The sequence below is a fragment of the Helicoverpa armigera genome, chromosome 8 (genome assembly GCF_030705265.1).
Source record: "Helicoverpa armigera isolate CAAS_96S chromosome 8, ASM3070526v1, whole genome shotgun sequence".
Lineage (NCBI taxonomy): Eukaryota > Metazoa > Arthropoda > Insecta > Lepidoptera > Noctuidae > Helicoverpa > Helicoverpa armigera.
The window spans coordinates 6,532,951-6,550,140 of NC_087127.1; the positions used below are offsets into that span (position 1 = coordinate 6,532,951).

The window sequence follows — 17,190 nt, forward strand, 5'->3', positions numbered from 1 at the left end:
TACCTAAACTATTAAATTCGACCATTATCGAAGTAGGTATGTAATGTGCTCCTCAAATTTAAATCCCCAATGCAAAAAGGGGGGTGTTATTTGTTTAACTCCTTATGTGTGTGTCTAGCTGTAGCACTGTAGCTCTTAAACACAGAAGGTAACTTATTTGGATGAGTTTTTTTAGATGAACGCTAGCGTTCCAGCATTGGTTCTTAGATATGTTTTATTACAATCAGCTCAGCCTTTTATTATCTATTTCGTCAAGAGAACGGTAGCAATCACAGATACAAAATGGCAGAAATCATATTTGACTTCATTCCAACTCCAATTTAAAAATGTTACCTAACTCCATATCATCAGTGCACAAGTGCAATATGATATCATATCACATTGTAAGTGTTGAACAAAAACAGCACGGCTGCTTTTAGAAAGGTTTCAGCGACAGACTGTCTGTCCTGCTGTCACAGGTGCTCTCTCCGGAAATAGCATGTGCCGCTTCCTACTAAGTCACGTTACTTCAGCCTTCTAAAATAAGTTGCCGGATTCCTACGTGAAATATTGATAATCACCAAGCATTTGATGCATATTGGTATTAGAAAAACTTCACTTTTAATTACGTTATAAAATTACAAAGGAGGACCCTGAAACTATTTTGTAGCAAAATTATGGAATCATCGGTATTTTGTGGAAATCCATGACATGAAGTGTTAGGAAAAATATGTAGATTTAATTTCGCGAGACAATAAATCGAGGCTTGGACGCAGAATGTTGTGCAACTCCTATGCACGTGTACCTACACTATGCACATGAATTTTTCCTAATATTTTATATATTTTTTTGGTTTTTAACATTTATTACATTTTTTTGTGTTTTTTTCGCAAGTCTAGCATAAATCTATAAGTCTTGGCTAGCATAATATAAGTTTTATAGCTATAGCACAAATCTATAGCTTAAAATGGCCTCCCGCTATTGCTTTCCTGCTGCGAAAGTGCTGTGCATCATGTGGGAATACAGCACTAAGCCGAAAGATGTCTATGATTTTGTACGTGCAGAGTCTTCGGATTTTCAACCGTGGGAGATGTCTGTTACCTCTCGAGTAAATTGTCAGAAGGAAAATTCCTTTCTTTAGATATCCAATAACAGAAGGTTTCCTTTTATCTGTTTCTGCCGTTTTTCGCACTACCTACTGTTTTATTGTTGTTACTACTGTAGGTATCTGTATTGGGTAGATTCCCTGTATTTTCTTTTTTGTGCACGATAGTTTAAATAGGTAGTTTGTACGTTTAACTAGTAGGTAGGGAATGCCTTGTGCCATTAAGTACGGGTGTACTATGTGTACTATGTTTTTTTGTATATAAACTATAAATAAATAAATCAGTCCATGTTATATATTCAAGGTACCTATTTTTTTACATAAATCTGTAATGTTTACGGGCAATTACATTTCTATGTTATTGTATAAGGATTGCACAAGACGGCTGGCAGGAGCTGGATGCGAGAAGCCGAAAATCGATCTCAGTGGCGTGCACTTGGAGAGGCCTATGTCCAGCAGTGAACTGCGATATATAAGGATCGATATGCTTTAACTACTTCAGAATATACGGAAAATGCGTGTTCTGGTCAGTGCGTGACCACATTAACTTGGTCTTGGCGTAAAGTATCGTAAACGCCAATCTTGCGCCACTCGAGGTGAAGGTCGGACTTTAATGGCGGCTAATTTAGCACTTTCGTTTTCACGGCCGGTGACCGTTTATCTGATTGTCAATATAAGCCGGATTGTCTGCGCAAGTGACATGAACAACGTCTGGTTTTGTGATACAATGGAGAAAAGCATACAATTTTGTTTGTCAATGTTTTGCTACCGATTCTTACGGTGCTGGTGCATAGAATAATGTACACTTGTACCTACGTCAAAATTAACCTTATATAATCAGGAAAAAGTTAATATTTTTCCTACTAGTGGTCTCCTTCTATACCTACAATTTATAGATACAGTTGATAAGCACAGTTCACAATTAAACACTAGCTTTTTTTTGTTTTTCTCGTTTTAATATAGGTAGGTACCTAGGTAATTGAAACCTGTCTGACCTTTATATTTAAACAGTTTCAGTACACGACACACGGCAATTTCATAATGTTGGGTCTCTAAACATACATGTACTAGGATGTTCTCAACCATTTTGATAAGGTAGGTACCTACATATAATATTTGGTATGGTTAAATGATATGACTACACAGACAAAGTGGAAAACAAAAGAAAATCTGAATGTCAATATTATAAAGGTCACTGAACGGTGTTGCTTCAGCGACGATCAAATGTTGATTTTTCACCAGATTGTATGTACTTTAGGTGACAATCTTATTTTAACACAAGGAACAATCAGGGCAAATGAAGGTTGATGTTAAGAATTTTAAAAGTTTAGTTTCATTAATATTAGATAGTTAAACGGTTGGCTTTCATTGTGATTCAAGTTATCCAATATCCACACATGTTGAACGCACGTTACCCCATTATAGGGCAAAGGTCACTATTATTCCCAAACGATGAAGGTCAAGTAAGGTAAAGTAGGTACAAAAAAGAACATAATTTATTTCAAGGACTTTCCCCACATAATTTCAATAATAAAACATGATCAGTTTATTACATTTTTTTCTCCTAAATACCTATACAAAATTATATCGAACTGTAAATGGACCAATCTCACAAGATTGGATAAAAACCTTAACATGAATTTACCCAGCCATGCGTGACCAGTATGGTAATGTGAATTCGGCCTTACTTTTACGTACCTACATGTTTTTCCTTTATAAAATGTCGCATTAGTCTGTAATGAATATGTAGTACTTACCTACCGTAAGTAGTGAAAATGGTTTTCAAAGAACAATAACATAGGGAGTGCTTGAAAATATGACATCAAATTCATTGGTAATAAGTAACAAATTTATTTATTTATTTATTTATTTATTTATTTCTTATTGCAGGTACATTATATGTTCTAGAAGGTACAAAGCGTCCAACAAAACTGTATACAACAGTTTGTCTGTTGGATCAGAATTTTTTAAACTATTGACTTAGGTACATTGGTATTAACTATAGCTATTAAGTTTACAAATTAATGTGGTAGTAGTATTACTATGTAGATAATTTAATTATTATTTCTTAATATAATATATTGGTAGGTATTATATAATGTTATGTATATAAATAGTATTAGAAGGTTAATATTAAGTACGTAAGTATGAAAGTAGAAAATTATATAGTAAAATTAGTATAGATATATAGCTTAAGTAAGAAAAGTAGTTGGTAGGTCGGTATTAGTAGTAGTTAGTAGGATATTTTATACAATAAAAAGTTAAGGCAGTGTACTAAGTAGGTATTTTTTTAGATTAAGCTTAAATTTCTTTTTCTTTTTTTCGTCCCTGATGTCGTCTGGTAAGCTATTGAGTACGTATGGGACACGCTTTTCTAGCGTTCGGTCTCCATAAACGTTGTTGACTCTGGGTACTACATATTTACCAGACGACATCGTTCGGGTGTTGTATTTGTTAGATACAATTGTTAATAATGATGGATTATGCTCTTGATTACCATGGTTATTAGTTGCGAGTAGGTACTTATGTTTAATGCTGACCGGTAATATCTTGCAAAGTTTATATAGTTTAATTAAATCCTTATGTATAGAACTAGACTGTTTTTGCTATATGTTGTGAGCATCCTTCACAACATACCTGTACCTACTTGTAACTATTGTTTTAAGAAAAGTTAGTACCTATATGATCGTGTGCAGCGCGTATAGATTTTCTTTAACAGTTTCCTTAAGGTTACGTTAGGTGGCGCTTTCCGTCATAAGGCGCTGCTTCTGATGTTAAAATGTTTTTGATGTTAGTATCATCATCAAAAAAGTATAAATAGCAGAAGGTAATTATGGTTTTAATTTGTATTCATCATATAACATGACATTAAGTAGCTAATCATAATTAATAAAACAAGTTTTTCTTGTAATTTAACGAAATTAAATAAACTCACTTGAATTAATTTTATTTAGGTAATAGACCTACTGATAAATCAAAATAATATTTCAATTTAAAACAATTTAATGTTCCTGATTTTTACACATTTACCTGATTTTGTACATTTCGGCTACTTCAATGCATACTATATAAAGTACCTACTGAAAAGTTGAATAAACTTGAACTATATTCTTATACATACGTCGTAGAAAGGATAGCTGCACACCATTTTCCAACCATTTTCCTCTTAACTATAGACCACTGATAACATATCTCCATATGTTTAATTTGTAACGAACATTATTGAATTAAGAATCAAATACTTATGTACCCAGATTCCGTTATATATTTGCTAAGTCTTAAACATATAAAGTGACGTAAAAAATAATTCCACTATGCTTTACATGCCCTGATAAAGTGCTAAATAAATATGTAATATAATTAAGTCTTAGATTTAATGAGGTTGATGAAATCTAGTTTAGGTATGTAGGTGTCATATATTTTTATTATAGGTACATATGATGATGATATATAAGTATGTACCTATGTACAATGTAGACAGAGCACACTGTCTCGTCAGTAGTCAGTCATATGATAAAGATTCTGCGTATTTTTAGGTTTTGGAAGAAACATGTTATTATCTCATTTGACTATGCACTCTGGAATGGAAAGTAGATAGATGGAGTATTTTTCTTTTAAACTGGTTCAGGATCTCTTTAGCTACTTTAAAAAAATGTGCTAACATATATCTACGTCTTCAAATGCGAACTTATTGGATGTTTGCCGTTGAAATTTTTATTGTTATTTGTTACTGCGCAAAATTGCGACCATCATAATAATATTTGCGATATTAATAAAAGCCAATCATAAACGATAGCATACTTCGCAGTTATGAAAAAATTCGCACGCCTTACGGAACTCTATTCACACGTTATGACGCTCGTCACGAGAAGCAAATAAGGGTGTTTTCATTACAAATTAGGTGTTTGATTACAACTAGTGCACAAATTCTAAGAAACATCGGTAAACTAGCGTCATTTGATATTTGGTGTAAGTCTATCTAAGGATGAACTAAGTAGGTTTTATGACGTTTACGGCATAGAACAGAGGCTTGACTTGGCGGGACCACTGTCGTGTCCCTAGATTACCTACCTACCTCGGTTATAGGCAGAGCTAGAAGACAGACTCTTACCAATTGAATGAAACCCATGTATGTTGCATTGCCTTTCAGGATCGCAGAAAAAGTTAGCTATTGTCAAAAAAAGGTAACATTACGATCGTATATTTGCATACACTGAGTATGCAAATAATGAAGATAAAACCTGACTTTTAATGAGTAAATGATGTCACCGTCTAAATAGTTAGCCAGATAATTCAACAAATTCAATTTCATTCTCTGTCTTTGTTCCTGACATTATTGAAGTTACTGAATAATACTTTAAGAGAATCTACCATTTCACACATTAAGTTATTACAAGAAATAGTTCTAATAAGATTAGAATTCCTTGATGCCTTCAGTTCAAACAAAACTGGATAAAATTCTGCCTCGAAGCAAAATTTGAAACAAAGCCTTTGTCGCAATCATGAATTCCGGTAAATACTGCTTATCAAAATGGAATTAGACACTTCACGTGTGTTGAGTTGTCCGCGAAAATTCGTCAGTTGTGCGAAACGGAACACGGCTGCAAGTCCGTCGCGAGAGACTTAGAAGTACGAAGTTGCTTTATGATGGTTGATTTTGTTCGAGTAGTGTAGTCAAACACGCGCCGAACAAACGCTAGGCGGGTTGAAATATAACCGTGTGACAGTGCCGCGTCGACAAATACGAGTATTATGTACGGAGGTTATACGAATGTCATCGTGAGTACTGTTTTATGATGCTTCAAGTAATGCATGATAAGAACGCATGGATTGTCACTAATTTTTGTGGTTAGGAAGATCGTTAATTTTAAAGAAGCTTCAATAAATAAAATATTCTAAACTTCATTTATAAAAAAAAAAATGCTAAAAGCTTTTTTTTTATACGGGACTTGGGGCTTCGCGTCAAACTTTTATAGGTCGTACTTTTACCTTCTCTTGTCATGTTTTTCCTTTTTGAACTCTCACACTACCCAATTGTGAGATCTCTTAAAATTATGCTTCTAAGACATGGCAATAATATTTCAGTAAACGAATAATAATTCACATTTTAAAAAATATGTGTGACAGTTTCACATTAAAGAATTCAAAGCCATTGCCCATAGTAGGTAAACTATTTCGAATACATAGGTACTAAATAACTAACAATGCAACCATATCTAAGTACATAACTTTACCACTTTTACCAGCTAACTAATTATACAACTAGCACAAGGAACTTTAATTACAAAAAATGCATCTAAAACTAAATAAGTGCATCGATAGCGGCCCCTATACTCGCGTCCATAGACAAGACCTCGAACGTTTTTAACGTTTGCCGTAAATTGTAACTACATTACCTATTGAGGTTTCTGGGACCGGTTGCCCTTAGCCAAGAATAAATTTAACGTCAATGTAGTTTAACCTTAAAGGTAGTTCAACTTTACTAAGTATGTGCGGACTTATGAATTTATTAGTAAGCCTAGATATAATGTGGAACGATTTTTTTTATGTTAAGTAATTGGTTAATATTGAGGCCGAGTTATTGATAGGTACATATATACATAGGTTTAAGGGAGGACTGGGTCACAGATTAGTAACTAAGCAATTTCTTTGGCATTCAATCAGGCATAATCAATCAACATACTTATTTCCATATTGACATATTATCGTTATGCTTAGTTAAAGACTAGGTCACATCAATTTTGGGTAGTCAGCAAGACGACGTAACCAACATTTTTGTGCAGATATGTTTCTCAATAATTTCCGCAAATATTTTTTCAGTGAATTGAATTTAAGAATTCTTAATACAAATCTAATTCTCTTCAAGTATACTTAGGTAAGTCATGATACGATTATTAAATAAAGTGAACTCGGAAATAATAAAAGATAGGTAGGTACTTCATGCGTGGGAATTCAAACATCGCTTATTAAATATGTTATTAAATAGGTCTCCGTGTTTTAGGCACCTGCAAGTATTTTTTATTAATAAACTATTTAATAGTCTGATGATATGTCCTTATTATATCGTTTGATTTCTTTTAATATTAATTCATTCATTTATTGAGTACCTACATCTATTCCTTCCTTAACTTACTGTAATAAATATTCAATAAAAATAATGCAATCACTAGGTAAGTTTACAGTTTTATATTAAGCACTATTAGGTACGTAATACAGGAATTAATAATTACTTGGCGCCAATAAATTGCAGTCGATCTTTCGAGAATTAATCATAATATAGTGACGTATCACAGCGCAGTATAATTTATCATCTTGGAATTAATTGATAAAATGCAACGACAAAAAACGTCATACTAGTCGTAAAGATAAATCTAACTTAAATAGGTATAAACTACGTAGCTTTGTGTAACTTGAAACAATTGTACTTTATGTACTTTGACTGACAATGAATCAAGCAATCAAGACTGTAAACAGTTGTAAAACGGAATTTAGATAAAACTTTTACTATGCATATAATATTCATACAAAGGTTTTTTATTCTTCATTATTTCCTTGTGGTTGAATGAACCGTCAATGATCATGAGAAGGTTGCTAAAGGTGATGGCCGATCATATCTGCAAGCATAAAAGCGGTTATTTTCATGTATTTTAAATAATAATGTCACATCAAATGATAATCATGATTCAAACGTTTAATAACTGTGTTGACTCTATATTTGCCTTGTAACATCTGTTGTGAAAAAATGAAAATCTAATTAGAACCTTATCGGTTTGCAATACTCATGCTATTTACATAGAAATTATGTAGAAAGTATTTAGCTAGTGCTACGTAATGAAACATTGAAATAAAAAATAAAGGAGTGACTGATAGCAACTGAATTTCTTCGCGAGTTTATTTTTAATAATTAAAAAATTAATTGCTTTTCATTTTGAATTTTAACTTGCGGTATGGGTACTTATACTTACTTATGTACTTATATGAAGCTTTGTTTCAGGAACCATATTCCTGAAACACAAAAATATGCTTACATTTCAGTTATTTCTGATCGTATATTGTTTTATTAGTACTTGTTACGTATAAAGTTGACACAAGACCGGTATTCTATATATGAACTGTCAAATTGCCAGTGTCAATATTTCGTAGCTACATGTTTATATTATTAGCATGTAGCCGACAATAATAGCGATACGTCTACAGAGCTAAGTGGCGTGTCCCGTCACAATTGCTCCACAAATACAAACGAAAAATATACAGACTTTTTGTAAACAGTAATCAATTTCAGAACGTACTTAATTCCGACATTTGTTCCACTTTGTTTTTAGGACATAAAGTTCTTGATCTTTTAATGGTATAGATCTACTGGGCGATCTGTGCAGTAATTCAAATAAGGAACTCAAGTTTGACAGACAGGTCAACACTACCAGATTATGTAGGCATTAATATACGAATTAAACATTTTATTTATAATTTAGTAAACGTTTTTACTGTATCATCTTATGTTGCCATGCAGCGCCACAAAAATTAACAGATCTAAACATGCACCATTGTATAATTTGAGGAGTACCTACATATTGAACGTTTATTTCATTTGAATTCGACCTTTTTACTGCCGTTTTTCTTGGTCTTTCTCTTGAAGTGGCAACATCCAATCAAAACTAGCGATTTTAATGCACAAGTTGCTCGGTGGATCTATATTGAACTAACGACGACCGAATGAATAACCAGTGACACTAATATAAACATATCGAGTTGTTGAGCTAAATATTACCTAATTATTACTTTTTAATAAGCCATGCATTTTAGGACAAAATCAAAGTCTCATTAAGGCTTCCCTATCTATTGAGGCATCTGACACAAATGGCTTCTCCTCTTCAAGTTCAACTGAATATTTCAATATGATAACTATCTCCTGAAGGTATAATTGTACATTCCTACCTATATGTCATCAGGCTTAAAACTTGTGTTAATGTTACTACCTGCTACCTACTTATACCTAATATAATAACGAGGATTTTTTTTTTTTTTGAAAGCTACACTTTTCGTGAGTAACATAGACTATATTCCATCCCATTGGTTTGTGCAGTAGTTCCCACGGGACGCGGGTGACAGAGCGAGAAAACAGTACTTATTAAATCCAGTAATATATTGTCACGTGAAGGGAGTTGGTATAAATTATCGAAGAACTGACTAATTTATACCAATTCCAATTGTAAGAGTTACCACAATTGAATCTCGGGTCATGTGTCCCAGAACCACATGATTTCAATATAATGCACCAGTAATAGTACTTCTATTATGTAGCTTGATAATGTCCATAACGTGATAATGTCTCGTATACTATGAATGTAAACAGACTTTTCAGTTATCAATTTTCATGAGGCTTGACCGATTTTCATATGACAATGAAGGCCGAACCACGCTAAAAAAAGATAATAACTCACCCAATTAAAACTTAAACAATGTGATTGTACCAGTCTTTAATATTCAGATAGTACAATTAATAAATAATTTAATAAACGTTTCTTAGAATCCAATAAAAATGCAACAAATATTCGCGTTCAATAAAACATGCGACGATGGAAGCAATCTCGCATCTCCTTTCCTTGTATTTGAACAAGTGGCTGGTGGAGGTGTTTACCGCCGGTTGTTCACACGTTGAGAGTAAACACATAGACACCCTGCGCTGAAGGTGAGCGCTGAGAACAACGGCGAGGCGGACGTTATCACGACGCGCGACAACGAGCGACTTTCCGTACTATTGTCAATAATAATGACCCTATGTGTTATTATTCAGCGTCAATCGTTTATCTCATTTGTGTCTGGTCGCCAAGACTTAATAACAAATCAGTATCGCATAAGCGTTTAAGGTGACGAGGTGTTTGTGTATGCCAGTGTCAGTGTAATTAAAATTCTGCAAAAGAAAGTTGTGATTACTTAGAACATAAGTGTTTAATATGGAGTTTCAATATTACGGGAATTTCGACCGTCCGCCGACGCGCAGGATTCTCGACCAGCCCTGGTGGGACGAGGAGGATACACTGTCTGACAGGCGAATTAACGGTAAGAGCTCCGCCGACTAACTGTTCTACTATCTTATACGTACAGAAACAGCTGCAATTTGCGCCTCTTTACACTTGATTTAAATTAACACAACATAGTTCAGTAATTACAAAGTTAATCGTAGTTAAGACTGGTAAATGGAACGTGTTTTGTTTACTGCCCGTTATCTCTACAAAATTGGAGCACAATTAGGCTATATATCACATTATCGCACGAGAAAATAATCTTCGGGCATGTAAACACGAAACGATACACGTTGTAGTCTGTTGTGTTAATTTCATACGTTTGGTTATAGATGGCGCAAAAAGTATTACATTAGCGTGTAGGTATGCATATGTCTGTCTAGACGGCACAGGGAAGTGAGGGTCTATCGATTGGACGCCGGGATAATTTTAGAAAAGGTCCTGCTTGGGTGGTTTAGTTAAAGCCGTAGCCATGTGCACAATTATCCGTCTGCACTCCTGTTAGCAGCCTTAAATAAGCGTCAGCTGTAGACGTCTTTATCCACGCCTAATTGATATTGGATACTATGACTTAATTACTCTGAGGTTTATTTGTATGCACAGCCGGAAAATTTTGTATTAAACTGCGTTCCGTATTGCGCATGAAGTTATTTTATACCTTGTGATTAGGGCTTTCAATACCGGTATTACGGGATCCCGTAATACCGTGATCACGGATATATTTGGTCTTTTTTCAATACCGGTATTGACGAGCCAATACCGTGATTACGGTATTACAATCTTTTTATAATTTTGATTATTGTGGTTTGTTGTAATAAGTAGCTGGAAGTTGTATTAAATAAAATAAATAACTACATACTCCTAAGATGTATGTACTCATATTAGTCTCACACTTCACACTTGTGTATTAAGCGCCAACTTTTATCTCCAGCATACCCGCCCGCACCTATCTTAAACGATCGGTTTAGTCGGTCCAGCGAGCCAAACGGCGTTATTGTTTTGTTAGTCAGTACTTAGTAAAGAGACATCTCATCACTAGGATGTATCGCCAATCTACTTGGCAACGCTGCAGAGACTTCAGAATAGACCAGATTTCAACCGAGTCGAAGGCCTTCTCATAGTCCACAAATGCTAGACACAGGGGCTGATTATACTCTTCGGTCTTCTGTATAATCTGTCGCACTGTGTGGATGTGGTCTATGGTGCCGTATCCGCTCCGAAACCCAGCCTGCTCCGGTGGTTGGAATTCGTCTAGTCTTCGCGCAAGTCGGTTCGTGATCACTCTTGAGTACAGCCTATATACGTACGGCTTAGGAGGGAAATGGGTCGATAGTTCTTCAGCTGGGTTTTGTCTCCCTTTTTGAAGAACAGGACGACAACACTCCTACTCCACGCCTCTGGAGTTCTCCCTTCAAACAGGACGGCGTTAAAAAGCTTCTGGAGCTCCCCCAGTACGGGCTTACCACCTGCTTTTAATAGCTCTGTTGTAATGCCATCCTCGCTAGGGGTTTTTCCATTTTTGAGCTGTCTCAGAGCGATCTCGATTTCGCCACTGCTGACTTCTAGCAGGTCTTCGGTGAAATGGCGTGTTAATGTGGCTCTAGAATCCTTATTTCCGGGATCAGGTCGAGATGCATGCGATGCGTGTAACTGGCCATAGAAGTTTTCCACTTCCGAAAGCACTGCCGGCACCGAAGAAATGACTTCTCCACTTTTTGTGGTCAGCTTCGTCAAGTGGCTTCTTCCAAGAGATTGTACGAACACTTTTGAACCCCGATTCAGCTCAATTGCTCTTTCAATTTCAAGAGTATTGGAGCACCGGAGGTCGCGTCGTACGTGCTTGTTGATCTCTTGGTTTAGAGCCCGCTTAGCTGACGAAGTGACAGGCGGGTTTTCACGTCGTTTCTTCATAAGCCCCAATGTTTCTTCCGAAAGCTTTGATTTCTTGCCATAACTCTGCATGTTACAGAATCTCGAACCTTCCTCCCTGAGGATCCGAACCACATATTCGTGGTTCTGGTTAACGTTGTGGTTTCCAGGGTGGCAAGTCGGTTCTCCAAATTTGACTGGAACTTTTCAGATCCTGAAATGGTTTGGAGCAGTGTTGGTCGGAGCCTGGCCTTCATCAGACGGAAACGTTCGGCCTTGAAGTTGATATTCAGAGAGCCTCGGACAAGTCGGTGATCGCTACCGGTATTAAACCTATTGATCACGGAGACTTCTCTGAGTATGTGCTTCTTGTTCGTCATGATGAAGTCAAACTCATTTTTAGTCATAGGGTCGGTGTTATGATTGGACGTTTTTTGAAACTAAAGGATTGTGTTTTGTCAAAGTAGGTAACTGTATTAGTAAACGGGATGCCAATTTACTAAAAGCGGATATTGCGCTAAAATATATGTTGACGAAGTTAGATGGTCAAGCTAATGACTTAAGATAAAATCTTGCAAAAGTACTTCGAAGACGCATAAAGGAGCGACGACTTTTAATATCTGGAGTATTGCAATATTTGCATGACCGACAATACCGTGATCACGTGATCACGGTATTGAAATTTCTAATACCGGTATTGATACCGGAATTGAAAAAATCCGGTATTTGAAAGCCCTACTTGTGATGCACACCTCTGTTATCGAAGTAAACAAGTTGTTACATAATTTTAATACCTAGACGTAGGCATCTAATCAAAAGAGGAAGGGGTGAATGCTATCAGTGAGGGGGAAACACCAATCGGCAATTGGTTTTTACATCATGTGACGTCCCCGAAGTTTCTTAATAGTCATTTTCTTAATTTATAACTAATTCTGAAATGACTCAGATTTTTAACGAGGCAGAATAACTTTGAGAGACCTACACAACGTTACACTGATGATACATAGATAATCATGTGTGTTTCTATCTCTTTCGTCATTAGCTACTTCAGAGTAGCATCAAGTTTGTCATTAGTTGTTCGTAAAGTCAGTTGGTGAAACGTCTCGGTAGGTATCTTTTCATTTCCGCGCCGCTATCAACAATTCCATCAGTTTGACATAAAAAATCTCTTGGTTCGTCGATGTTATCTGTGAATGTTAACTTAGAAATATAATAAAGTGCTAAATTGGGTACTTGGTGGCTCCTAAATGGTACGTAGTTAAATAAAGTGCTAAATTGGGTACTTGGTGGCTCCTAAATGGTACGTAGTTAAAGATTCTATTGAAAATATAGGAGGAAGAAAATGATTTCATATCGCAGAAAAATAAATGAAAATAAAAACCTTGACTTAAGCTTTTTTCTTCAGGTTTTCATCTTGTATTATATATAAAGAAAATGCAGTAATTGAATGAATTCTTTGAATGGGATATGAATAAAACCCGTTGTTTTTCATAATGAAACGGTTTCCATAGAGTCATTTATCTTTTGTATTAAACAAACAATGACAATAGATAGATGCCCTGGCTTGTATCGCTATCACATGTTGATGTTTGAGTATAACGTGACTTTTCTTGCTTCTATCCTGTGATTTTATAAAAACAATTCCTCATTACCAAGCTCGTTGATCAATTAATATTTTCTAATGTAGGTACATAGCTAAAGAAGTGAATCCTACAGTACCCTCTGACAGTTGAGTAAAACCTATTGAGGTCAGTACGTTACCCCCGACGCTGGCGGGTTAAGTGGTAAGGGTTGACTCCAATCAATCCTGTTCCGTAGCAACGACTTTCTTATTATCGCTAACTAACATTACTTTTATTTTTCAAACCTTAATATTTTTGTGCATCTTATCACAAAATCAAAACCGTTACTCTGGGTACGGAAAATCGAACATTTGTAAACATTTTGCAGAAATAGTAGCGTCGAAGATTTTCCGGTATCAAATAAAGTGATCCGCATATTTTGTGTTATATTTCGAAGCCGGCCGTATGATAAACACACGCACATATGCACTATGTAGTTTATTTGACTACCGTTCCTAGGAAGTGGCTAAAGAAGGTATTAATAATATAATAGATTCTAAACTTTATGGGTGATAACTTCTTAGATTTTATTGTGCTTTTGTCCTTCGCGCGTTCAGCAGCTAACAATATGATGTAATAGGAAAAGTCTTCATATTCTTCAGGCTTGATTGACCAATACTGTATTTCTGTCGCAAGTTTAATACCCTAATAGGGCGGAATTTTCTCAACCTTTATATTACGTGGAATTTATTTAATAAACAATATACAATATGGTTGATAATAACTTCAAACAAGACAATATATGCAGATACGATAACGCGGCGATATGCACGTTAAAATGACACAGGTGGAGTTTTTCGCACATTTAGAATTTAATATTCAAACGCTATATTTCTACCCAATGATTTCCTTTAGGGCAAATTGGTATACTGAAGAACAAAGACTGGTACATTTTCTTTTGATTTCTGCCGCAAACTAGCCACCGTGACAGGTCAATGATTTAGTTTTCAGAAAATTGACTTCAATGGACAATAATGGTCATAGAAACTACATTAAACTACTTAGCCATAGACGATGGATATCAAAAGCAATTTGGAATATCGATCAAGTAGGAGTAGTTGGATTTCAATATAAGTTATTGTCAGTTGACAGTTCCCTAGCTGTGCGATTTAATTTATTCCTTTGTGGAGTGGCCGATGCGAGCCACGCCGGGTCAAGCAATATCCATCAGAGTAGCGCAGTCCTTTTTAATTGAAAAATGTCTGCTCAAACAATACGGATTGAATTTCAATCTCACCACCGCTGTACCGCCGGAGTTCATTTTCGTAAATAAAACGTATGAAAGGTGCCAGTTAATGTTTAGTTTTTAGAATTTAATGTTTTCTTATTTTAAACTGTGTTTGTTGCGAAACGTGGAGTAGGTTAGTTACCGTTGGCTGTATTGCACTGTGAAAACTTTTTGTTAAAAGTGAACACTCTATTACTTTGAAAACTTGTCCTATACTTAAGAAAGATCAACATATTTTTAGTCACTCTAGTAAAATAATAATTAATTTTTGAATGATCTAACGACGGATAAAGAACAGCCAAGAAATACAAAGTTAATTCACACTTATTTAACTTCAATGCTCATACACAGGGGTTATCGTAATTACATAATGTTAGCAATGCATTTGACCAGTCACATCCGTATGTAAATTATATAGTATCGTTATAGAAGTAGGATCATTACTGTGACATCGACGTATCATGTTCAGTTATCTTAATGGCACTTGATTACGTTTTAATTTTTATTTCATTGCCTACAGAAATAACGATTAATCTATATAATTGTGTCTATTAGCTCGATACGATAGTAGAAATTAGGCGTCACACGCGCGAGTGAATCTGTTACTGTTTTATAGTTCTTTTTCATGATTGTAGTCATTTTATATGGGAAGAGGAATCCTTATTTTATATGCCCTTGGCTTAATTTAATAGTTACGTGGAATGTGGACGTAAACATCAAGAAAATATTAGGGTTAACATTGTAGTAGCGTAACTTTAAATCACAGGTTCAGTGATGGTAATTGCAATTACCAGTCAAAATTAGCTTTAATTAATAATCGCATTGTATAGCACACCTAACCGTTGTTTTAATCAGTGTAGATATCAATTCTTGACCTAGTAAGTGCAAGCACTCAATGCCCTAGTATGATAACTAACAGATATTTTTCTACATCATGAGATATAAAACAAAGTTCAAAGCTTTTAGTTCACAGTCTACTATATCGAACAGATTCGATACTCCATGAGTTTATGAGTTCAAACTATCTATTTGGAGAGTGAGTCAAGGTTTCCGTTTGCAGTTGGCCAGTCCACCGCATCGGTAACGCGACTTCATAAATAAACAACATTCCCAGTTAGCTGGTATTTCGGCTGTTACTAAGAAACTACGCGAAAACACCATGTGGGGATAAGTAGGTACATGTAAAAAAACTCCGTTGTTTTTTGCATTCTTATAATTTCTTTGAACTTCAATTAGTAAACAGTTATTTACGTCATACGGGAGCAGATATTTTAGTGTATCCTTTATTGTAATTTATAGAGTGGGAAGTGGTAATCCGGTGGGAAGGCCCAGATTTAAGACTCGTTATTGTGGGTTTGAGCTGAAGCAGACTGTAGTGTAGAATAGATAAAATTAGAATATGGACTTTTTAAAGCCAACTCACATTATACCGAAGTTTTTTCACCTTCACATAAGTTACTTTGTATCATTTGATTGACGTAGTTTCTTTTCTGATTAAAGCTGTGTTTAGGAAAATAAAAAAATAACCATAATGAAAATTACCTATGTCCAATACATATTAGTCACCAAGTAACGCGAATTAGTTCCAATCCATTGCAAACTGAAGTTATGCATTGATGTTCTTTTCCTAATCAACGGTAGTTTACCGATAATAGCCTACGTCACATAAATCTATTGTACAATAGTATTACATCACAGTTTTAAGAGGGGATTGCCGTTTTTAAAAAATGATTTCTTGCTAATACAAGCATTACTTAGTTTACATTTGTGTCCTTTCGACGTCTCATATCACATACGACTGCTACTTAAATCTACGTAATATTTAAAAAATGAACGTAAGTACTTTTAGATCTGGATATTTTATAAAAAAATACATTATTTCATACTCACCATGTCATAATATCATTGACAGGTAACTGCCTCTCATACACAAACATGACTTATTATTAATTACGATTGAATAGTACAAAACAAAAGGTAACCTTACGTAATACTGTCATTACATCTCAAGAGCATGCCCATCTTACACGTTAGTCATTTCTAATTGTTATCATATAGGCACTCAAGAATAACGGTCATGTTATTCTTAACTCCTAGCTTTCATGTCAACCTGGTACTTGTGATCGAGATAATGGTGGGAATTGCTTTACAAATTGATAATAATGATAATTTATACAAATAGAAATGTTGTATAATAATGATCTGTAAATGGCGTGCGTGCAATGCGTGCACTGCGCGTGCGCTGCTGAAGTGAAACTGTATTACTTCAGATGACTTCAAAAGACTGTAAAACAATAATGAATTTGTCATTCATTCATCTAATATTAACTACACAATATCGTACGGGAAACCCAAGAACAGTGG

At 35.1% G+C, this 17,190-nt stretch overlaps 1 protein-coding gene across 6 annotated transcripts in view; it reads left to right on the plus strand.

Moving 5' to 3' along the window:
* Positions 1-17,190, plus strand: part of LOC110375908 (uncharacterized) — a 62,212-nt gene that overhangs the window by 608 nt on the left and 44,414 nt on the right. Inside the window, exon 1 of one of the 6 annotated variants that reach the window (XM_021334201.3) lies at positions 5,822-5,863. The exons of 2 other annotated variants lie outside the window; for them this stretch is intronic. In XM_021334201.3, the coding sequence (XP_021189876.2) occupies positions 5,837-5,863 (27 nt within the window). In that variant the 5' untranslated portion in view covers positions 5,822-5,836. 3 more of the 6 variants (XM_021334202.3, XM_064035708.1, XM_049838463.2) reach the window with 3 other exon arrangements.